This window comes from Pelobates fuscus, chromosome 6 (assembly GCF_036172605.1).
Source record: "Pelobates fuscus isolate aPelFus1 chromosome 6, aPelFus1.pri, whole genome shotgun sequence".
NCBI classification, from domain to species: domain Eukaryota; kingdom Metazoa; phylum Chordata; class Amphibia; order Anura; family Pelobatidae; genus Pelobates; species Pelobates fuscus.
The window spans coordinates 256,193,665-256,219,509 of record NC_086322.1 but is presented as its reverse complement, the minus strand read 5'-3'; the positions used below and the strand labels follow the sequence as shown (position 1 = coordinate 256,219,509).

The 25,845-nt window shown below is 39.1% G+C and overlaps 1 protein-coding gene across 1 annotated transcript; it reads left to right on the top strand.

The window, feature by feature from the left end:
• Window positions 1-6,932: 6,932 nt before the first annotated feature.
• Window positions 6,933-24,354, top strand: CYGB (cytoglobin). The gene is made up of 3 exons (XM_063458987.1): window positions 6,933-7,333; window positions 23,519-23,750; window positions 24,126-24,354. Exons 1-3 carry the CDS (start codon window positions 7,191-7,193, stop codon window positions 24,270-24,272), a joined length of 522 nt encoding a protein of 173 aa, XP_063315057.1. The 5' UTR covers window positions 6,933-7,190; the 3' UTR covers window positions 24,273-24,354.
• The last annotated feature ends 1,491 nt before the right edge of the window (window positions 24,355-25,845 follow it).

The window sequence follows — 25,845 nt, the reverse complement described above, 5'->3', positions numbered from 1 at the left end:
GAAAGAAACACTAAGGGACAGAGAAGGGAGGGGAGAGGAACACTAAGGACTGGGAAGGGAGGGGAGAGGAACACTAAGGGACAGAGAAGGGTTGGAGAGGAAAAATGTGGGTGGATGTAAGACAAAGAGGAGGGATAAGAGACACACAAGAAGGGTTGTAAGAGGTACACAAGGGAGGTGTACGACACACAATGGGGAAAAAAATACGGGGTAAGACACACTAAAGGGGGTAAGACATTTAAAAGAGGGGATAAGAAACACATAAGGGGAGTTTAGAAAAAAATCCTTGCACCGGGCATCCTCAGCAATAACCGGGATTCCCAGCATGCCTTACTTGCCCATTTAGACTCACAGGAATATTTCTCCATTTTGAAAAAAAAATTTTTACTTAAATTATACACACATCACATGCAACTAGGACACACTAAACATATCACATACAGTCAGCATAAACCACATACAGCCAGCAGACATTACACACACATCCCATACAGCACACAGCACACATGACACAAAAACACACACACATGACACAAAAACACACACACACCACATATAAATTACATACAGCTAGCGCACACCACACACACATTGAATACAGCCAGCACACACCACACAGCAAGCAGACACAAAGCTCACTCTTTGCAAAAAAAAATGAGAAGTTGAGGATAATTCACAAAACTCTTGTTTTTTTTCAAAGTAAATCCAAATGACAAAACTGAAGCAAAAATAGACATATTGTGACAATAGCAGTGTTAGAGAATTTTACCAAATCGGCTTTTTTTTCTTTTATTTTTCCATTCAGATTTTAATTTGTGAAAGTTCGGAGTTTGGCAAAAAGTTATCAACGTCCAGTGCTCTCAGCAGGGGCCCCAATCTTAATATGTACATTAAATTATGTTCTGTTAGGACAAGTAGATTGGGATACTACTTAAGTCCCTTGGACAAGCAGATTGAACAATGAAAGGAAGAGAGCACTCTCTGGAATTTCCAAACATCATGCATTAAATTACATAGATCGAAGTTTCGACCCTCCAGTATCAAGATGCAAACTTGTGCAAAATATCTAATATAAATATATAGATGTATATATGAAAGAATTCAATAAGTTTACCCACTTGTACTCAGATTCTTTGTGCCTCGTTCTGATGTAATTTATGATATGGACCCTTCCTTTTGTCTTCTTTTATATTGTCGGTCTATGTGAACATTTTTGATGATGTGTACACACTTTTGACATCATAGTTTTCTGTAACCAATCACAACCCAATATATAGAATATATACTTACTGGTTTTTATTTTCCCAAGAGTGTGTTCCAATAGCTATTAATTTTCTGGTATCTGACCCTTTCTTGTTTGCCATTTCCTTTATTCTATTATCTTGACCTTTGTTTTATTCTTGTTATTCCAATTTATTGGTGCCCTTTGATCTCAGCATGTCTTCATTTATTCCTAGTCTGCTTGCAAACATATTCTCTATCTGTCAGCAGTGTCAGCTTAGACACTCTAAGGACTGGTACAAGCTTCTAGCCTGTTTACAGCTGAGGGGTTTTAAGGGCTAGGTATCACACAGATACAGTACAACCCAACAGGCATTCCATCAATACATAACATTACATTCTGTATTAAACTATAGGTGGACCATACAGGTAAACATGCAGAAAAATCTTTTTTATAGAAAAATGATTTTTTCCTTGTCCCGTTATATGATATGCAGAGTTGCACAAAAGAAGGAAGACATACTAACGAGTATTAAAAAAGAATTAAATGACAGTATATTCTTGTTGAGACACGCAGGACATAAAGAATCCAAGGTCTTTATCCAAAAAGCTTCCTTTTGTAGCAATAATCTGGACCTGCCATCACCTATTTCAAGTGATGGGGGCATTCAGATTAATTGCATCGAATTTAAGAGTTGGAAGTCTGTGTTGAAATTCCAAAACGTATTTTACCACAGTCTTTTCATTTTTACCATAGTTTTACTTTAGGGCCACCATGCCAATGACCTTCCATTCAGCAAGTGATCAGATCACTAATGCCATTGATAACACTCCAGTTCTGTTTTTTTTCTGCACCACCTCAAATAGCATACAAAAGGAATAGAAATGTCACTGATTTATTTGTGAATGCAGATGCACCATGGCGTATTCTGGCTACAAGAATGGCTATGGGAAAGGGAATGCTTTAAATGGCCTGGATGTTTTTTGATGATGACACTTGCTCACTGGGGTCACAGGTCAGCCACGATGACTATGTTTAGAAATGTTAAAATGTATATGCCTGTGGCAAACTTTTGTTTGAAATTTCGAAACAAACTCCAACTCTTAAATTCATTGCATTTTATTGATCTGATTCCTGCACTTGAAAGAGGTAGTGACAAGTCCAGATTATATTGTCTGTCAGAGTGATCTGACTGACTGGCTTACAATTATGAGAATTGAAAGAGTAAATAAGCTTTTATAAAGGCTTTCCCCCCCTTGAAGCTCATTGTGCACAAGACCATCATGAAGAGAAGATGGATCTATTTCTTTGGGTTTTTTTATTTATTCTTAATTTTTTTTAGCAAATTGCTTGTTTTTTTTATTTTTATCTATTTTTGCCACCAACCGCTTCCCATGGGTGGTAGCTAGGGAAAAGAAAAAAAGGTGACTTCTCCTAGGATCTTTCTAAAATCCTGTTATAGTAGCTCATACAATACAGCAAGAAACACAAAATGGAGATACAGTCCACCTATGAGGAACTGATATAGAGTAATAGCATCACCACTATGGTGGGTAAATGTAGGTTGAATGGCACTCACAAAAGTAACTGAGTATAAAGGTGCCCAAATGAATAGCTGCAAATTCCCTTTGATGAATTCCTTTCGACCCAGATCTTCTTGATAATAATAGGTGCCAAGGTTGAAAACAAACAACTAAAATAATAAAAGACTGATGTACTCCATTGCAGAAGAAAAAATATCCCATCTCTGAAACTCCATACTGATAAAAAGAGAGAAAGCTAGTAATGATGAGAAAATTATGAAGAAAATTAGAAATTTAATAATGTAAATCAGAATTAAATTGAAACAAGAGAGAATAAATACTCATTACAACAGAAAAAAATGGTAGGGAAAATATTTACAGAAAAAACAGAATAAATAGGAGTCTAATACATTTGTTTCTGGACCTTAATTACTTCTATTTGGGAAGGCTGGATAAAAGACAGATTAATGTTTTTTTGTCTGTCTGGAAATATTACATTTGACTCCTTGATGAAGAGATGAAACAAGATTGTCAGCCACTGATTAAGGAAATTTACTACAAGTTCATTTACAATCAAGTTCATTCCAATTCATTCAATCAAGTGGGTTTATACTTCAGTTTAAGAGGTCTGGGAATTCCAGCTCCTTTCAGCAAATGACAAACAAGAAGATGTGTACCAATAAGAGTTCCATATAAACCAAATAGGTCTGTTTATAAAGCAATCTATAAAGTTTGCTGTTTCTGAAAACGTTTCCTTACTCAAACTAAGAAGTGAAGAAAAGATGAAAAACATTTAAATGGGTTGCAGAACAGATGTAAAAACCACAACATTTTGAGTCTATGTTCTAAACAGGTTACATCTCTGCTATCACTGGATATGGTTTAATTCAGACCTTGAGACCAATCTTCATGTAAAACATCTTCTGCTGAATCTTCGGGATCCGTTCTCCAGCTGAAGAACTGTGTTGTGTGTTCAGTCTCTTGACAAATAGATCCTTAGGAATCAGGCTCCATGTATTCACGATTTAAGGCCAGTAATTGTGGACTATCCAAACTGCTATAGTATTGGACAAACCTGGAAAATATACAGCTTGCACATATATATTACAGTCTAAGCAAAAGTACCTGGGCTAAGTAGATAAAGGCTTTGAATTTGTACCTCCTAAATGATTTCGGTCTTGCCAAAACTATGCTTAATTGATTTTATGAAACACCACAGAGTCGAAGTGAAGATGAGAGGACAGCAACTAAATTGCCACTTTGCTTCTTTCCAAATAAAGTACAGGAAATATTGAAATCCAACTGTTGTGGACTACATCCTCCTAATGGTTTGTAAATGTTTGTAATGTAAAAGCATTAAGGTTAGAATTAATCCACAACATCTGGAGTGCCAAACGTTTCCTACCCTTGGTCTAGAACAGGGGTTGGCAACCTTCGACATTCCAGATGTTGTGGACTACAGCTGCCATAAAGCTCTTCCAGCCATAATACTGGCAAAGCATCATGTGAAATGTAGTTCAAAACAACTGGAGTGCTGAAAGTTGCCTACCTCTGGTCTAGAACCTTGTTACTGATGATTTAAAGGCATTTTTCTTAGCTTCCCAGCCCTGTTTGTTGAGGTTCTGAATTATTTTGTTTTTATTAGCAGCTAATGGTGTTGGCCATTGTTTTGTATGTTTGTTTCCACTTACCTAATCTAAGGAGCGTTTCATTCAATGTTCAAGATATTTTGCAACATGATGTAGCAGACACTATTCAGCCGCGGCTGATACCATCTGGACTAAAGAGTGATTCTCCCTTATCATCAGCAATATTTTTGAATTCATATTAGCAGATTTATATCTTAATTATTCTTTTCAGAATGATCATAATCCATATTTGAATTGTGATGATATTCAATCTCTGCCTTACCTGTATGGGATTCAGGGTCTGCACGATTCATTAACATGGGCCTATTCCAATTTCCACTTTCTCATCACATCATCTCGATAAGATGGCCTATACACATTTCCTGTATAGGTTAAAGTATATTCCTCTTAATAGTTCTACCAAATAACAATTTATATTATTATTTTATTCAATGCTTTCTTTCATAGAATGCTTTTCTTAAAGGAACACTCTCTGCACCATAGCAACTTTATTGGAATGAAGTTGTTTTGGTGCCAGGAATTCCCTTCAGCTGGCTGACCTTTCGGGATTAAACAAAACCCCAAAGCCCAGTATTTGGCACCTTTTAGCTCTGCCCATGTCCTTCAACTGCTTAGATTCTTGAAAATGGAAGCTTCGGACATGGGTACCGCTGATTAGCTGAGAGTGTCAGCTGAAGCTCTAAGAGCATCAGTAACTCCATATTCACAAAACACTTGAGAAACTTACATATTTTTCTGAAGAGGCTTTCTCTTTCAAGAATTCATCTGCTGAAGAACAGGAGACAGAGCTAAACTGCGCTGGATACTGAACTTTCATGTTAAACTGTTACATTTGGGTAAAGGGTTTATCCCGTAACGGTAAGCCAGTGTGAGGAACCTCCTGGCACCATAACAACTTAATTTAAATGAAGTTGTTATGGTGCCAATAGTGTTCCTTTAAATGAAGAACTAGAATTATTTTCTAGCTCCATGGACTACACCTCTCCCATTTCTATGGGGAGTGTGCATCGTCTTCATGCTGAGACGTGCCACTAGAGTAAACAGTGCCTTATCTAAGAAAATGAAGGGTTTGCATTGCTTAGACTGCAAGCAACAAAACTAGTACATCAAGGTGTATTGGTTCTGGTGCTTAGAGTATCCCTTTAAAAAGGATTTTACGAGCGACAAAAAAATATTTAAATGCATAATTGCCCCTTAAACCTTTTCTGTGCACTTAGGCTAACCTTGCATGGAAATCATCTTGCAATCAGGGGCGAGGAATTGCCTGATAAATGTGTGTAAATCACCAGCTGCACATTTATCACAGCTTTTAACAGAGCACAATAAATCGAGCACCAGGAACCATACAGAAAATGGACTTTGACTTCACTTAGTTGCTCATTTAATAAAGAAACATTATACGGTGTTGAGGGAGAATATGAAAATAATGAGAGGAGAGATTGTGGGAACTAAAGAAAAATAGCGTGAGTACTAACGGTCAAGCGCAAATATTATTAAAAAAAAATAAGTTAAAGCGATAAGGGAAAAGGAACACATAGGAGGAGAAGGGCAATCTATCATCGGGTTAGGATAAAAGATGGATAAACATAAATGATGAACAGATAGGGAAAGGCAGGATGGAGGAAATATATTATTGTATAACTTGTAATGCAGCTTTCAGAAACATTTTCCTTTGGGGGAGAAATAGGTTTTTATTTGATTGAAAAAACACAGAGAGAAAGCGTCCAAGCAGAGAGATAAAAAAAAAAAAAGCCACAAAGCAATAGATTCCTTATAAGATTTTTTTTAAATGGCATTTGTGAAGTCAAATTGATTTTAGACCTATGAACTTTCTATCTTGTGCTACCATTCGGTGTATGAGTGTTCTGGGAAACTACAGAGGGAAGCAGATGAAAGAAAGAGAGAGATGAAGATCTGAAGAAAGAGTGGCATGTGAGCAGCCAATAGAGCAAGGTCATATCTGAAGGAAAATGAGAGAGAGAAGCCAAGGGGGTGGGGGGTGAATTGAAAAAGAGAGAGATAGTTAGGAGAAAAGGACTGTATATAGGATGAGTATGGAAGCAGTTAGAAAAATACAGTACATGTAAACGACAGCAACAAAGTAACAAGAGATTAATGTGTTTTCCACTGACTCCAGGAAAGTGATGTGATATGGCAGATATAGAAATTGGATAGGGTGATCATATGAAGAGATGGATTAGAAAACAAAATAAGGAGTCTGAGGACAGAGAAAAAGGGGTGCTAATAGGCTTATTTAATAATTGTTGGGGTACACGGGTAAAAAAAGATTTCAAAGAGGTGGGAAAATTTCAGAGCAGGAAGAGTGAGTGACACAGGGGAGAAATATAATAATTAAACAAATACAAAATAGAGGGAATAAGCATATCATATTAATGGAAATAATAGCTAAGTGGGGGAGTCACGAGTCAAAGAAGGGGGCAGAAAGAAAGAGTTAAGAAAGAGAAGAAGGTGAAAAGGGGAGGGAAGAAGGCAGGCTCAGAAAGAGAGAGAAGGAGAGAGGAGGGGGGAGGAGGAGGGACGGGAGATGAGATGTTTGCTCCCTGCCTCAGCATTCTGACAATGCCTTGAAATATCTTACTTTTGATCAGTTTATTTCTGGGCTGAGAATCACACACAGGCACACACACGGCAGCTATGGACAGAGCTGGGAGGTCTGACAGTTAGACAGCTCTCTGCACAGACACCCACATTACTCCCCATTTTCAATAAGCTCTGCAGGGGGCTCTCATTCTTCCTTGGGAGTGTGTGTGTGTGTAATTTCATCCTGACGACTCCATGGAGAAAGTCCAAGGAGAGAACGACACGGAGAGGTGGGATAGGCTGGAAGAGATTACGGAGAGCGAGAGAGGTATTATCAAGGAGACCTGGGCACGCGTGTACGCCAACAGTGAGGACATCGGGGTGGCTATCCTGATCAGGTAATTCCAGGCAAACCAATGAAGCTCTGCGATCTCGTTCTGCCAGTGAAACACTCACACGCACACACACACACACACAAAACGGTTCCCTCATTCAATCTGCCAGTGTCAAGCATACAGAAGAGCAGCCTCAATCTGTCATTAAATCAGGGTGAGGGAGGGAGGCTCCCACAGCTTGACAAGCTCATTCACATAGGAATGGGAATACTGTAGCCTGTGACAAGCTCAGGTAGACCGTGTTCACCAGTTTCCCACACTCCATTTACATCTGGCGAGGGAGGGGGAATCTTTTTTTAAATTTTCCCTTTTTTTTTTTTTAAGTCTTCTTTTGTCACGCTGACAGTGTCTGCCTAACTCTGTACCTGTTTAACTCATTCGTAAGTAACACTTCTATAATTTTAGGAGCAATGATTCTATATCTATCAATTTTACACATATAGAAGTACAGGCTCATTTAGCTTTTCAGTATCACGTTGGGCAATTGTTTTAATACATTTGTTTTTTCTTTGCCATATGCTTTTTCCACCAGAATATGAAGTAAAGTTAAGGAGGAAAAAAATTCTGTAGGGTTAAGTGCTCCCGCTTTGATAATATTGTTAAGTGCTACGGAATATGCTGGCGCTTTATAAATACCAGTAATATTAATAATAATAATAATAATAATAATGTGGTGAATAATTTATGGTCAGGGAAAGGCTTTAGCATTATAATTTTACAAAAACCACCAGGGAACTAAATCTTTGACCACTGACTGATGTGTTTATGTTAAATATGCTATTTTCTTCTTCTCCTCTGTCTAAAACTTGGCATGATAGAAAGCAGGAGAGGCTTCTGGGAAAAGACCGTGCTACTCTGTGAATGTTCAAAGGTGTAGGGACTGAGCGAGGACAAAACGTCTTCTGTTCTTTAACACTTGCACTTGCACTGTTGACTAATTGCATGCGAAGCTGCTAGGAGAACTTGTGTACTCTCAGTCAGAGACTGGGGGGGAAACATGAGAACCGGGGGAAACACAACAGGAAAATAAAAAGAAAGGGAGGTGGAATAGCACAGCAGCGAGCTCATTGAAAGACTGGAAAGGCAATGACAGTACTAAAGAGTTAGACATAACAGAGGGACACTCTCATCGCGTCAATGTCACATTCACAGTGGAGCGCACACAGAGGCGATCCTTAAAAAATTAACAATGACCAATTCCCAAGTCTGTTCAGATCTCCTAGCAGAAGTAGGCATCCTTCGGCACTCCAGATGATGAGGACAACATCTCCCATGATGCTTTGCCATCATTATGGCTGTAATAGCACTCTGGGAGATGTAGTCCAAAACATCTGAAGTGTCTAAGTTTTGCCTACCCCTGTCATAGTGTGTCTGTAATACATAGGAGCAACTGTATAAATGGCTAATAATAGTTCGACCTGGTAATTTTTAATCGGTGGGTTATATGTCAAATTTCACCTGAGGACAAAGTTGTGATGGTCTAAAGGTGACACTAGAGTAGAAATACCAAACCTGGTCAGTCTATCTTAGATGCTTCTGATAAACACCCTGAAATGCAAACTTAAAGTATATTTTTTAGTCTGATGTGTTTTGATTGTCACCCCCAAATGACAGCACATAGTGATAGTCATACGAGGGGAAGGCTATATTCTACAACCACATACTTAAAAAAAAAGTTTTGCACAAACCTCTCTCACAAAACAGGAAATTGTTTAGTCAAGGAAATTTAGATGTTTTCTGTATAACCGCAGTTTTAAGTACCGGCTGTTAATGTTTTACACACAAATTGGGAACAGACTACTCCAAGACTTTTTAACCTTTTTTCACAGGGAGTCAAATTATATTCATGGCATTCTTAAACATTAAATTTCCATCAACTGACCCATTCCACAACTGCATCAACAATAACAAAATAAGTTCAGTGATACACTTTCTTTACACTTTTCCCAGTGTTAACGATGTTTCCATTGTATTTAGAAAGGCAGTGATTCTACAGTAACCAATCTACTGTGTGTAGTTACCTGGACCTGATGAATATGATGTGTTTGTTCTGACAACAGGACATACTGAAATAGAACGGGGAGTTCATTTTAGATCAAGACCCACTGGACTACACCATTTTCTCTCTCTCGCATAAAGCTTACACTCATTCATTTGTCCATAAATCTAGCTATATAAACACTTGGGGGATTATGTACTGAGATATTAGTACAAAATAGCTGAATTTAAAAATAAATCTCCAAATCTGCTGTTTTTTCCAACATGGCTTTTTTTGTTTACAATTTGCTATTTTCTACTCAATCTTCTACAATTATTGGCTTTATCTCTTTAGTCTCTTTATCTCTTCATCTCTTTAGTCTGTTAAAATGCTGCAAATAACTGTATTATCTAAAGCCACACATTAAATATTAGGACTAAGTGCATCAACATATGATGTCAACCCACAACTGGGACACCTAAATCCAGAAGACTCAGTGTGTTGTCTACAGTGACATTCATACACACTAACGCTCCTCCTGTTCTCATGCAGGTGCCTTTCCTCTATTTATATAACAGACATTTTGCCATGTACCCTACAGACAATGACATACATAAGGACACATATTATAATGTGAAAGGCTATGTGGATATCGTATAATATGACATGCCTTACCTTTTTCGCATATCATGCATACACTTATTCACATATGTTTAGATGAAACACACATAAGACAGACACGTACTCGCACACAAACATAAATACTCTAATCTAATCTACAAGCATCCCAGACTGAATAACTGGATTGCCTTTGATCTCTGAGCTTCACACTCTAAAATTAAATGTTACACAGTGACAAGGACCCTCTACTGGGTTTATTGAGGCAGATTCATTCTTTAATTAAGCCCAATTGGAATTTTTTTCCAACTCTGCCACAGTAGCCTAATTTTGCCAATCAAATCTTAAAAACTGAATGTTACCTAAATGATGCAAACTGATTTTACTACAACACACTTATAGGAAAGGGGTATATTTAGTATATCTGTATCAAAGTGGATAAATCTAAATGTCACAGGCATAGCATGGAAGGCCTTGCTTTGACATTATCACACTCAAGCAATAAACTGTGGATTGTCAGGAATTAACAAGGGGACTGCACATCGTAGACCAAAATAGCTGTGTGGCGAAAAATAGCTTTTTGGGAAAAATGATCAATTCAACTCTTTTGACCTATAATATTTAATACCCTGGTCAATTCCTGACTATTTTAAGTTTAATGACTGATCTTACAGCAGTTTCTTTTATTATCTCTGAATCATACAGAGGAACATGTTTTGTACGTAAGACTAATGCACACAGCAATTCCTCTACTCTCAGTGATTCGGTATTTTTTTACATTCCTAGTGCTTCTGTTGAGTACTATAGCAGTCTGTCAAAGTCACTCAAGCAGAAATACCAGATAAATACCAGTACAGTTATACAGCCATTCCCATACATAAATGAAGAAGACTACGTATGCCATTTCTAGTCACACAAACTCAAATGGGCACACGTTACTCTGACGGATAAATTAAGGGTTCTGTTGGTTTTCACCACATTTGATGTGGTATTTTGGGCAAATGTTGAAAACACCCTTAACAGGAGTCCTGTTTATTTGACTTTGTATATCCAGATTCTGAAGGGCGGTATATTTAAGAATTTACAGCAGCTGAAAGTAGAATATTCAATTATAAATGCCACAAACCTAAAAAAGGAAATTCTAAAACGTGGACAGCATGGCAAAATATATGTTAGAGATTCTTAAAATCCTCTAAGGTAGCGAGCTGCTTCCGGTTCGGTGCCAAGTTCCCTGCTTTTGTTAGCAGATGAGTGAGCAGAACTGTTTAGGACGAGTATAGAACAATGACAGGACTGTTTTAAAATAGCCACATTTTTTGTCACATGTCCCACAAAAAGGACGCAGCTCGTAGTGAGGGGGGTGCAGAGGAGCACATACACAAATCCGAACCTAGTCAACAGCTGTCCCCTGTTTAGCCACTGTTTCTATACCTCTCTACACCTTTCCTTCCTTCCATACCTGTTCCCTCTTTCTACACGTCCCTCCTTCTCTCTCTCTCTCTCTCTCTCTCCCTCCATCTTCCTCCCCTTCTTTAGCTGCCTCCTGCTGCTTTCCTGGCATCTCCTGGACCATTTGTGAATTAGCCGAGGGCGGAAGTTATAATTACATAGATAATTAGCGTATGCTCATTAAATTGGAATTACATGCTGACTGTGAAGGGACAGGCCCTGCCACAGCGTGTACGTATTAATATATAATGTGTTTATATAACATATATACTTGTGGGTATTCATGCAATTAATTTATCACAGGCCCCTCTGGACATAAAGTGGTTAACTCTTTCACCATCACTTCACCAACGCAGCTCTAACCACCTTATGGCTGCTCCTATAGCATATCTTCTTGCAAAATCACACCCACAATGCATCATGGCATGAACCAGGCCACAATTCCCAGTAATTGAACATGTAATTCAGACTGCAGTGCAAATATTGATGTACTATATAAAATGTGCTATCTTCAACTTGTGTAATAAGTCACCCAAATGGTATATATTCTGTAGGCATCTTTTAGCAAGGCAGCAATGTAGCATCCATTGGATGTATATAAACAAACATGCATATATGTGTAACACAAACACATATTGAAAATGCAAACATAACTGGGTATCATTTTGGAGAGATTTTTTTTTTATTTTTTTTTATTTTTATCTATACGTTATTAATTTCACATTATACATTTTATGGAGAATTGAAACAGCAATGCCCACAGCTTTACAGCCCTCTCGTGATGCAGTGCATATCACAACTTTTAGCATTTACACACACACTAATGTGGTTATTCATCAAAGACCGGATTTTGTTTAGCTGGATGGAATCCACTAAAAATGACTGAATTCCGACCATACGGGCAATTCTCATATTTACTAAAGCCAAATGCTGTCGTAATTCGATTGCTAATCTGCAGCAATCACCTGGATGTATTCGGTGTCTGATTTAAAATTGGTGCCTTTGCAGCCAAATCCTATACAAAGTATTCACAAAGTACCTGAAAATGGTATGCCTCCAGCAGGATGTACATTCGCAACTTATCGCTCACTTGCTGTTTTACAAGTGATTATAGTTTTAATAACTATTCGCAGCTGTGAAATAATAACAGAATAGCACTGGTTGAGGGACATTAAAAAATTAATATGGGGGGTGGCCTGCTTGTGGGGCTATTATAACATAAGAGAGGAACCGACTGTCCACACCAGAACCATCCATTGGTTACGTGTGGGGCAATAATTATATTATTAAAGAGGGGACGTAGTGTAATCACCCGAATCCCTCAGATTGGCAGCATTTGAGGGCCCTAATTATAATATTCAGGCAAGAGTGTCACACTCAAGCCCCCACCCATAAGTGGAGGTAGGGGGCTGCAAATAATTAAACAATAGGGGGTGAATATTCAGAGAATGAATTGCAAAGTCCGGACATTGTTATATTGCATAACATTTGAACTTCAGTGAATAAACCCATAACAATTGTGTAATATCTTGTAAGTGTTTGGAAGGCTTTGCATAGTGCTCAGAAACTCATGTTGGCGCATGTTTGGACAGCTATAGACAGATAGTTTGTAAGTAAAACCTCCAGAGTGGTAGGCAAGTGGCTAGGCGTTAGGTGCCAGGGGGGCCATGGTTTTTGCCAAAGCAATATAATTCTCCTTGCACCATTGCGACTGAAATGAGTTGTAGTGGTTTTGAGGTACCTTTAATTGTCTTTTACTGGGATTTCTTAAATTTTTATAACCGTGCAAGTTTTATGTTAAAAACACTTTTATAAGTCTCTTCATCTTTCCAGAAGGACTCTAAGCATCATAATGCCTATAGCAAATTGGAGTGGTTATGGAAAGCTTATGAAAGCCACCCTTCAGAATTAAGTGAAACTGCTTTGGAGTGCGTTCCCTAAGACTCATGGCTCCGCCTCTATGTACCATATGAATAATGCCGCAAATACAATTCTGTATTATCCATACAAACTTGCCCAACCTTGGGTGGCAATGACAGGCCCAGAGCACTGAAGAAAGGGCTGGAGCAATTACCATAGCAACCAACAAGATGTTAATGCTGATTGCTCCCCTTTTAGTACTTGCTCTTTACAGTAAAGGCCACAGTTTTCTTTCCTGCATTAAGGATGCATTCAGAAGATTTTCATCTCAATTTAAAATGCGGTACAAAGAAGTTGAGATATAATGATAAAAGTAAAATAAGAAAACAGATAAAAAAAAATTTGATGAAGCTTTGCATGAAAATGGTTTATACCTGTGGAGATTTCAGACAACATCTTGAATTTACGTTTCCACTAATAACAACAACATGATGGTCCATTAAGTTATATGGATATAGATGAATCCATATCAAGTCAATAGAATGGAGTGTCTTTTTCCACCAAGATTTATATGTAAATTAATATGAAAGTGTTTCAAAATGTTTTTTTTCTTGTAGATTAAATTTACACTAAATCATTAAATTATATAATGAAAACAGTGGCATATGGTTCTATCTTGCAGAACAAAATGTAGTGGTGAGGTTTTGATGGCTCAAAATAAATAGCTTAAAATATAAATTCAAAAATTACGGTGAAGTTTAATTACAGCATTATCCAGAGGGCTAAGCTATGGATGCTGGATGGCACTCTGTCTTTTGTCAGATTGCCCCAAAACAGTTTGACAGAAACCAGGGAAATGGCACCTATCTACTCATAATACCATAACCTCAACAATAATAGAAATAGAAAATTATAGAAAACGGGGGCATAGTTATAAAACTGGAGCAAACACAGTGAAAGACAATTAAAGGCGAACGCCATGGAACAAAATTCAACTGCAGGACTAATAGAATTAAAATTAATAAAATGGGGTTGACTTAACTGAGAAAAAATGATGAATTTTACACTTTTTCAGGCAAATATGACAACAAACAGACATGTTTATTCACTGCGTAGTGAATCACAGTGAATTGAAAACAGACTTTCAAAATTCTCACTAAAATAGCTAGGTTGTGATTAAAGGTAATTCACTTCAATTCATTAAAATTCACTATTTAATAAATAAACTCTTTCCATGAAATTGCAGTGAAAATGCAAATTAAGCCAAAATAGTTAAATATTGAGGAACATGCTACTGGTTTCCATGGTGATTGTTCCAAATTTAGCACTTTCCCTCAGAATGGCACCTCAATAAATATCCTCTTTAATCAGCTATATTTTCTGTTTGGTTATTTTTATGTTACAAATAGTGATGTCGCGAACATAAAATTTTCGGTTCGCGGATCGCGAACGCGAATTTCCGCAAATGTTCGCGAACTGGGCAAACCGGGCGAACCGCCATAGACTTCAATAGGCAGGCGAATTTTAAAACCCACAGGTACTCTTTCTGGCCACAATAGTGATTGAAGGGGGGGGAGACCTACTCTCCTCCCCCCCCGGCCCCCACCCCTGTGCGGCGGGTGGGGGCCATAAAGATAATGAGGGGGGGACCTACTGTCCTCCCCCCGAGGCCCCCACCCCTGGGCGGTGGGTGGGGGCCATGAAGATAATGAGGGGGGACCTACTGTCCTCCCCCTCTCCGGCCCCCACCCCTGGTCAGCGGGTGGGGGCCATAAAGATAATGAGTGGGGGACATACTGTCCTCCCCCTCTCCGGCCCCCACCCCTGGGCGGTGGGTGGGGGCCATAATGATAATGAGGGGGGGGACCTACTGTCCTCCCCCCCCGGCCCCCACCCCTGGGCGGCGGGTGGGGGCCATAAAGATAATGAGGGGGGGACCTACTGTCCTCCTCCTCTCCGGCCCCCACCGCTGTGCGGCGGTTGGGGGCCCTAAAAAAAACAATAAGGGGGGACCTACTGTCCCCCCCTGGCCCCCTCCCTTGAGCGGTGGGTGGGAGCCTAAAAAAAAAATAAGGGGGGACCTACTGTCCCCCCCTGGCACCCACCCCTGAGCGGTGGGTGGGGGCCCTAAATACTAATAAGGGGGGGGACCTAATGTCCTCCCCCTTGGCCCCCACCCCTGAGCGGCGGGTGGGGGCCCTAAATACAAATGGGGGGGACCCTAGTCACCCCCTCCCCCCCCAAAAAAAATATCCCCCTACCTACCACCCTCACCCTAAAAATAATAAGGGGGGGGCCTTTAACTAAGAACCTGTAAAAAAAATTAGAAAAAAAAAAACTTACCATTCGATGTTTTCTTTCTTCTAAAATCTTCTTTTTTCAGCCCCAAAAAAGGCCAAATAAAAAACCATAATAACCGATGCAATAAAAAAAATAAAAAACGAGCGCAAAAAAAAAATCCATCTTCACCCATGGAGGGCTCCCCGCAGACTGAGCTCTGCAGGGCGGGGGAAGGCTTATAAAGCCTTGCCACGCCGGGCAATTAGGCTAAGAACACTCTGATTGGCTGGTTTAAGCCAATCAAAGTGCTCATTGTCATTTTACACAGCGTGGGAACATTCCAAAGAACTTTCCCACGCTGTGTAAAATGACACAGAGCATTGTGATTGGATGGATTTCAAGCCCACCAATCAGAGTGCTCTTTGTCATTTTACACAGTGTGGGAAAATTCCAAAGAACTTTCCCACGCTGTGTAAAATGACACAGAGCACTGTGATTGGATGGATTTCAAGCCATCCAATCACAGTGCTCTGTATAAATTTACACAGCGTGGGAAAGTTCTTTGGAATTTTCCCATGCTGTGTAAAACGACAAAGAGCACTCTGATTGGCTTAAACCAGCCAATCAGAGTGTTCTTAGCCTAATTGCAGGGCGTGGCAAGGCTTTATAAGCTTTCCCCCGCCCTGCAGAGCTCAGTCTGCGCGGAGCCCTCCATGGGTGAAGATGGATTATTTTTTTTGGGCGCTCTTTTTTTTTGTTTTGTTTTTTAATTGTGTCGGTTATTATGTTTTTTTATTTGGCCTTTTTGGGGCTGAAAAGTTTTGCATTTAGTGAATATTCCCCTATATAACAATGTTTTGCATTTAGTGAATATAGGGGAATATTCACTAAATGCCAAACATTGTTATATACGGGAATATTCACTAAATGCAAAACATTGTTATATAGGGGAATATTCACTAAATGCAAAACATTGTTATATAGGGGAATATTCACTAAATGCCAAACATTGTTATATAGGGGAATATTCACTAAATGCAAAACATTGTTATATAGGGGAATATTCACTAAATGCTAAACATTGTTATACAGGGGAATATTCACTAAATACCAAACATTGTTATATAGGGGAATATTCACTAAATGCAAAACATTGTTATATAGGGGAATATTCACTAAATGCCAAACATTGTTATGTAGGGGAATATTCACTAAATGCAAAACATTGTTATATAGGGGAATATTCACTAAATGCCAAACATTGTTATACAGGGGAATATTCACTAAATACCAAACATTGTTACATAGGGGAATATTCACTAAATGCAAAACATTGTTATATAGGGGAATATTCACTAAATGCCAAACATTGTTATTCAGGGGAATATTCACTAAATGCAAAACATTGTTATATAGGGGAATATTCACTAAATGCAAAATATTGTTATATTCCCCATATATAACAATGTTTGGCATTTAGTGAATATTCCCCTATATAACAATGTTTGGCATTTAGTGAATATCCCCCTATGTAACAATGTTTGGCATTTAGTGAATATTCCCCTATATAACAATGTTTGGCATTTAGTGAATATTCCCCTATATAACAATGTTTGGCATTTAGTGAATATTCCCCTATATACCAATGTTTGACATTTAGTGAATATTCCCCTATATACCAATGTTTTGCATTTAGAATAATAACAAATAAAATAATAATAATTAAAAAAAAAATTATTGCAGTTTCCGAATGAATCTAAATTGTATGCTGTCCAGTAGGTGGGAGGGTCTGCTAGGGAGGGTCTGCTTCTGATTGGCTGTAATGTGTCTGCTGACTGTGAAGTACAGGGTCAAAGTTTACTCAATGATGACGAATAGGGGGCGGACTGAACATAGCATGTGTTCGCCCGCGGTTGCGAACGCGAACATGCTATGTTCGCCAGGAACTATTCGCTGGCGAATAGTTTGGGACATCACTAGTTACAAAGAAAAAAGGGGCGGAATAGCTGAGCCAATGAAAGAATCCAGGTTTGACCAAATTAACATTGGTAATGCGGAATGTAAATTGTTCATTTGTAATGCGACCAGCAAGGATGTAGTCTCCAGAAAACCCATTTTATGGCAAACTGCTACTAGACGTTTTGATCTTAAACTGGTGGATAACAGCACAACACTCCATCCACATAACCATTATATTGGTTGTAGTTCTCCGGTTGCTTTACAATTACAATTCCCTGGTGAATACCTGACAATTTAGTGATTTATTTTTAAATCACAGTTTAGTGGAATGCCTTGACGTGGCTCCTAGCAAATTGCAAATTTACTAATATATTTCAGCCACTTAATTATTGAAAATTAATCTCAAGTGAGATCAGAATTAGACCAAAATACAATTCATATAAAATGGTCTTGAAATAAATCATAAAATGATTTCTGAACAATTCCTGAATAAATAATTTAGAGTAGGATCCAGGATATCGCTAAGAAGTGTGAGGTTATAAACAACAGTGAATGAGCATAAGCTTGTTTACCTGCATTTTGCCCTATCCCATGTTGTGGGATTGGGAACAAACTTTAAACACCTATCAAAGGTAGGCAACCTTTGGCACTCCAGATGTTGTGGACTACATCTCCTAAATTGCTCTTACATCCATAATACTGACAAAGCATCATGGGAGGTGTAGTTCAAAACATCTAGAGTGCAGAAGGTACACAGAGTAGATCTCTATATACACCTCTACACACACACAATCTCTTATACACACTCTGGGTCCTTTACACACTAGATCCCCTACACACACACACACACTGCACCACCTACACACACTACATTCCTGATATACAAACTCTGGATCCCCTATGTACACACTACATTCCTTGTAAGCAAACACATACTACTTTCTCAAAACACACACTCTCTACAACCCCTACGTCACCTACACACACACACACACACACACTACAGCCCGTATGCACACACTCGCTACATCCCCTATACACACTAGGCCTCCTATACACACACTCTCTACAGCCCCTATCCACACATATTACACCACAAACACGAATGAAGTCGACCTATTTACACAATACCACACCACAATCAGCTAACTCTACACACACGCAATCCAAGAAGCAGGCTCCAAACACATGCATGATATGCTTTTCTGGCCTTTTTGTCCTCTGGTATCCCACTTACAGAGACACTAGAGACAAGTTAAGTGCAAACACAGTGCAAACATGTTATTAAAATTGCTTGCGCTGCGCAGAACAAATACAGGGCCTTTTTCTCATGCTAGAGCTCTTCAGCGGTGCTCTGCGCATTGAACCAACATGCTCACTTTGAGAGGGGGCGTGATTGTCATTAGTGATGACAAAACACACCCTCTCTGCCCACCCTTCTCAGGGGGCCGCTGTGATTAAAAAATGCCCGGGTTGAATTTTTTGCCCAGTCCGGCCCTGCTCCTAACCACCCGGAAGTCACCCAAGTGGCTGTATACAGTGGAGTTATCCCGGCAAGATAATTATTGCAGTTTATAAAAAACTGCAATAATTACAATTGCAGGATTAAGGGGCCTGGGACACTGTACCCATACCACTTCAGTGAGCTGATATCCACATCCCAAGGGCAGATGGGAACGACTAAGACAAAAAGTAGCAAACCAGTGCCTTCCCTCCACTCCCGAGCTCATCTAACATGCTGTGAAATGGATTTTTTAATAAAAATGACGTCCAGTTATAAGCAGGAGTTAGTTACTGGATTATTTTTAATTCTATACGCAATGCATGAAATGGTGTGAATTACACTATGGACCAGTAAGACCCACTTATTACCTTATAATTAACAATGCCAAAATGCCCACTGCACAATTTTTTTTTAATGAATGCCCAGTCCTTCTGGTGCCAACTCTAATAATGGTTCCAGAGGGATGTACAGTCAAATAATGATCAAATAATGCTAAACAGCTCCTAGGAGGACCAAGGGCATCACCAGTCCTATTACTATAAAACAGAATTCAATTAAATATGATGTTTATGAGATGCTGCTGAAGGTAAAAATCAAAATAAAGTAGGTATGCCTTTGAAATTTTCATCTCATTTAAAGGACCACTATAGTGCCAGGAAAACATACTCGTTTTCCTGGCACTATAGTGCCCTGAGGGTGCCCCCACCCTCATTGCCCCCCTCCCGCCGGGCTTAAGTTAAAGGAAGGGGTTAAACTTACCTCTATTTCCAGCGCCGGGCGGGGAGCTCTCCTCCTCCTCTCCGCCTCCTCGGCTGAATGTGCATTCGGGGCAGGAGCCGCGCGCGCATTCAGCCAGTCTCATAGGAAAGTCTGTATTCCTAACACTATAGTGACCTCTGGTCCATCCTCACTTGCTTTTGTTTGTATTTATATAATGAATATATATAATATATGTATATATGTATTCCACCAATGCGCATTTAGATGATTAGTGCTAGAGCACCGTAAGGGATGAATTTTAGTGTTACTAGTGTTATTGTAGCATGTTAGAGTAATGTAGAATTTAATATGTAGTGTAGTATGTACATGTCCTAGTGCTGTTTAGTATTAGTGAGGGCAGAACTCGCTCAGGAATGTAACTTCCACTTATCTCAAACAGACTGAGGCATGTTTGTTTCAGTCTGTCTGATATTAAGGCCCCCAGATTGCATGTAGGCGTTGTGTGCATTACCCATTTGTGCAGTATGATATTCTAAAACATGATTTGCCCATTAAAATAATGAGGAGATCTTTTAAATTAGTGGGACCAGGCAGAGTGTCTATGCGTCAGCCTTGTTAGGCATTCCCCCTATTTTCTGGATAGACCCACATATTTTCTATTCTAAACACACTTTGTCACTGCCTCTTTGTGTACTACTCTCCACAGGTTTTTGATCTCAATGTTGGGAGGTATGTGACTGTTCAAGGAGGAGTGAGGGAATAGGAAAATCCCCGACTATACATACTTAGTGCTTACCAACAAAACATTTGATGCAGTTTTAGGAAACACAAAGTAGGCCACCCACTCTCCCCAGAAGACATATCCACAGGACAGGGAAAGCTGCAGGGCTACCAATACACTTTAGTAGTCCACACGCCTAACCCCCCCAAAAAATTTATTTTCATCCAATAATTTTAGAAAACAAACTTTTAAAATATACACAGAGATTCAAAATTAATTTCAATGTTCAAAAGGACAAAATAGCTGAACCAGAAGCTAAGTTAAGCGATGCTTCCAGATTAACTATTACATTTGAAATTCACTTTGAATCCTCATTTTAGAGAATACCTCTGACAACCAATGCAATTGTTTATACAACTCCTGCATTTAATTATAACAGTGAGTAAAAAATACCTTGTGTACATTAAACTAACATACAAGCAGGCCTTCTCAGTTTGGCAGATTTGATATAAGAGATGACAGTGGGGTAGGGACAGCACATGGATAGCCAAAGGAGCAACTCACCACCACATACTACTGGTGTTCCCAAAAAGGTAAATAGCAATGTCAGGGATTGTAGACGGGTGTAGAACATTAAGAGCTTTACAACCGCAGATTAAGGGTCAAGCCAGGTCTGGTACACTGCAATAACGGAGATAAACTGAGAGTCAAGGACAAGTTGGGTCAGAAACAGAAGGACAGGAGTAACCAATAAACACACTTAAGTGCTGTGAACCCATGAAAAGACAATGGTCTTAACGCAGTAGTTTAAAAAGGGCCACGCCCCTTGCATCACAACAGTATCAATCTTGCACAGACACAGTGCGTAAAACAGCACGCCAATTAATATTTATATAAGGTGCAAAGATAGATTGTGATATTATATAGAGAGATGATGACCAAAATAACGCAGGCTCATTTTGGTTAGAATTATGCTGGCTAGATGGGACAGATTGGCAAGAAATGTACGTGGTTGTGCCAATATGTGCCCGGTCAGATGAGACCAAAGTGAAGATGATGCTTGTGCGTCAATATTGGTAAGTGCTCTCAGAATTTGACGCAGGCACCTGAAGGGCTGGGTATGGCAAAATTTGACACATAAGCATCAGAATCAGAATGTGGCATTTACAATGTTGTACCGATTACTCGGAAATTATTTACATAAAAGGCACTCTTTAAATACTTGTTTTCCACTTGTGATTCATAGACCATGGCACTTAGGCATCTCAACAATTTGTTATTATTATACCACTGTAATGGTAACAAGAATTAACCTTTTTAGTATATCAACATCTATTGCTTCATACAATCATACCTACAGCCAATAGTAGTGGCTACTTGTGTGAGAATTCCTTATTTGATTTAGGAGGCAAAAACAATGGAGAAAATCACTAGCACGGCCCTACTCCATCCCCACCTTCTCTCTTCTGGTTTAATACCATTTAAAGTTGGAAAGTGCATTCCTTATACTAGAATATAAGGACAGGAGGTGCTAGTATCATATTGATGTTGATTTGGGTTCTAGGGAACCAAAAATAGGAGGTGTCTCGATGGGGTGGGCTAGGCCCTGAGGGAGGTGTCACCAGTGGCATGACCCACGTAGAAGAGAGACAAGCTTCCCATTGACAGGTTGCATGGCAGTCCCCCAGCCTTTGGGACAATGGAGCGCTTCTGAAGAGCTACTTGCATGGTCCTAGTACTTGCTGTACAACTAATAATGCACTCGCACTGTGCTGGCCCCAAGATATTGGACACCAGGGAACTGAAGCATGGCAGGACCCCGAAATCGTGTCTGTCCTAACAAAAGCAGGGTGTTGAGAGACCTGCAGACACCAACTATGAGATTGTGTGGTGGGAAATGGATCTCCCCTTTGTTGCTATCCTTACAATACTCCATTCATAGGCAGTTGTAATAGGAGGGCGATGCTGCTTTCATGTTCTTCCCCTATTAACAGCGGATGCTGGAAAGTACCAAATTATTTTTAAATATCCTGCACCACATAGCACAAGATGGAAGAACATGCAGGTGGACAAAACACAGTTACATAACACACATAAGACACGAATATTTAAAGCGTAAAATTATAGAAATCTAGGCACATGCTACACAAACACACAAAACAAGTGTATTACATTATGCTAGGCTTGAACTTCTATAACAAATGACATGTCAGGGTTTTCATCATATACAAGATTTGCCTAAGCCATGTCATGAATGTGTGAACAGACTTCATATGGTGGATTTATTGTATAAAAGTATGATTGTGGGTCTATTTCTGTTTATGCAATGTTCCTCTCAAAATTGATGTTCTGAAAGAAGTCACAAAAAATAAGATTGTACAGTGCGTTTCATGGAGATTTAAATATTGAATTGTTGCGGTTGTGGAATAAAGCGCATATTTGCCAAAATTGGTGGTGTGCTTGAACTTCTGTGTTTTATTATTAAAATATAATCTTGTATGATTCCTTCCAACCTTCTTCATCCTGTTAATTGCATGCTTCCAAATTAGACCAGATGACCCACTGGAGAGGCAAGCTTTCAAGGGATAATTGTAGATTCATCTTCACTCAATAGATGGTATATAGAGTAATGAAAGTTGTGCCATGAGGCCAACTGCAGTAAAGACAGGCTGTCTGCCCTTGGGTTGAGCTGCCTGTCACATCAATTTTAATCACAACCTACACCAATTGTACACGTATACTATAATATAATATAAAATGTACACAATGCTGGTATATATAAAATTCACATTGTCCTATCCCACTGGTAAGATAAAGTGAACTAAAAAACTCAGCATACCATATAGATGACATGTGCATGCCTAAAGAGTACAAACATGAAAACACACACAGTAGATCTTAGCACCGAGAAATTGATCATCATGCAATACAAATGTTTCCGTTTTGTTCTGTAAACAGCTAGTAGCTTGAACATACTTGACATGATGCCAAGTGTTTATCTCAATGTTCAGTCTGGGACTTTTTGTCTTTGTTTCTTGCTGATGTTCTCCAATTATTTCTAACTTGGACCATTGCTTTACTCTATCATCCAAAACAAAGGTTCTTCGTCAGCTGTCCCTCTGCCAAGGAGTATTTCAGCCAGTTCAAGCATATGGAAGATCCGCTGGAGATGGAAGGCAGCGTACAGTTGCGTAAGCATGGCCGACGAGTGATGGGTGCAGTCAACAGTGTTGTGGAAAACCTAGAAGATGCAGAAAAGCTGACTACAGTCCTATCAATTGTGGGGAAAAGCCACGCACTGAAGCATAAAGTGGATCCTGTGTATTTCAAGGTGAGGTAGCAATAAGATCTAAGCAATAGTTCCACTGGAACATTTCTACCTCTACTTTTAAAATAAGTAATTATTTTCTCCAACCATTATTTTGTTGTACATTATCGTTTTGTAATGTCACCTTACAATGTCCATTACAAGCAGTGGATTAGCCATCTTGTGTTAGCCTCTGCCACTGATGGTGCCAGCAGTGAAATTCCACAATTCCATCATAATGTGCTTATAAATGATCAATGATTTGTAAATACACCTTATTATGTCATAATAACATTTCCTGTTTCAATATGGCAATTCTTATCTTGAATGATGTGGCTTGGATACACCATGACATACAGGTTGATGTTAACATTTGATTGCTTTGGCTACCTCCATTAGATCCTGACTGGGGTGATGCTTGAGGTGATTGCAGAATACTACGCCAAAGATTTCACCCCTGAAGTACAGCTAGCTTGGAACAAAGTACGAAACAACATTTACACTCAAGTACAGGCAACATACAAGGAGACGGGCTGGAAGCAGTAAATCCATGTGAGCCAACTAATCACCAAGAGAGGACCGAGCCAAGGACTTCAGATCACCCCAACCTGGGGCAGTTGGAGTGCAGGGTGGGAAAGGGTGGGTGGGCAATCGGGTGGGAGGGCATTTAACCTCTTTGCTGCAATATTGGACTACAGCTTATCTGCCAAGGGTTTCTCGTATGATTAAATAGTACAGGCTGATAACTGCTAAAACCAGTGTGGGGTAGGTTTTTTTCAAAATTATGGTAAAGTGTAGTAGATTTGGTATAGGTGAATACATTCCCTTTTCCCTTTCATGAAATATCCAGGAACATTCAGAACAAACACGAGTGAACTGAATTAGCGGGTGGAAATCAAAAAGGATATGATATGAAAGGAGACTAAAAAGCCAAAACATTTTGCAACCCCTGCCACGTACTGATTTTAGGGAATTTATATATATGGAAGAAATATCTAGCATGTTAAGAAAAATCATTCTCAGACTGATCCTGCCAAACTCCTGTCTGTTCTAAATTTTCAGACATGAGAAACAGATGAAGCTTTTCAAGAATCACAATTGTAACCTCTTAAAAATGAAAAGGTTAAGAATCATTCTGATGCAGACAAACCCACTCCAAAATCTCGCACTCATGTTTGGCAAGCAGTTGTGTATGGGGAACATAGCCCACTCCCAAGAATCTTCTCATTGACGGGCTGTACCTTAAAAAAAAAAGTGAAAGTTGTTGCATCGTGATTGGTATTAAAAAGGTTCATTACCTCCTGTTTGCAATTATTTTATCCACAGGCGTTGAGAAATTTCAGTGGGACCAAATGTGAATGGAAATATACATTAAAGTCTATTGAGAGGAAACAGAGAAATATATACTGATTTATGTCAAAGGATTTGGACATGAGATATATATATATATATATGTGTGTGTCAAATTAATGTCACATTTTCTGTATGAAATATAATCTGATGCTTTGCATCTGAGGAGATGAAGTGGCAAACCCACACCTGTAATTCTGGATGCAGGAGTTCAAAGAGAATAAGACTGGAAGAGAATTAGATTGTTTTATGACATTTCGTGGGTGGAATGGAATTAGGTTGTGGGTGGGTGAGAGGATTTTGGAATAGACCCAGCTGTATACACCCCTGGGCTGTGTGATGTTGTGTCATAATTTTGTCTGTCTTTATACTGTTATGTTTTACTGTGATCTATAAATAAACACATACCTATTGGAGCTATAATATGATATGTGTCCGAACGTGTACACAAGTTGGTAAATCTATAGCCAAAGGGGGAAATCACAAGACTGAAATTCACTAAGGTAACCCCTGTTGTCTAATAAATAATATGATGTACAATCAGAAGCCTATTTTATTTGACATTTATATCATGAGATGAATATATATACCATGCATGGTTGCCAATTCATACTTAAAATTTTGCACAAAGCTGGCTATGTTTGAATTGTGCTTCTTGGCAACACTGGACGTCAGGGAAGACATCAATTTATTAATCACGGTGGTTTCCATTAATTAATTGATTTGCCGCCACGAGAAAATAGATGCTGCAATCTGCCAGGCTGCACAA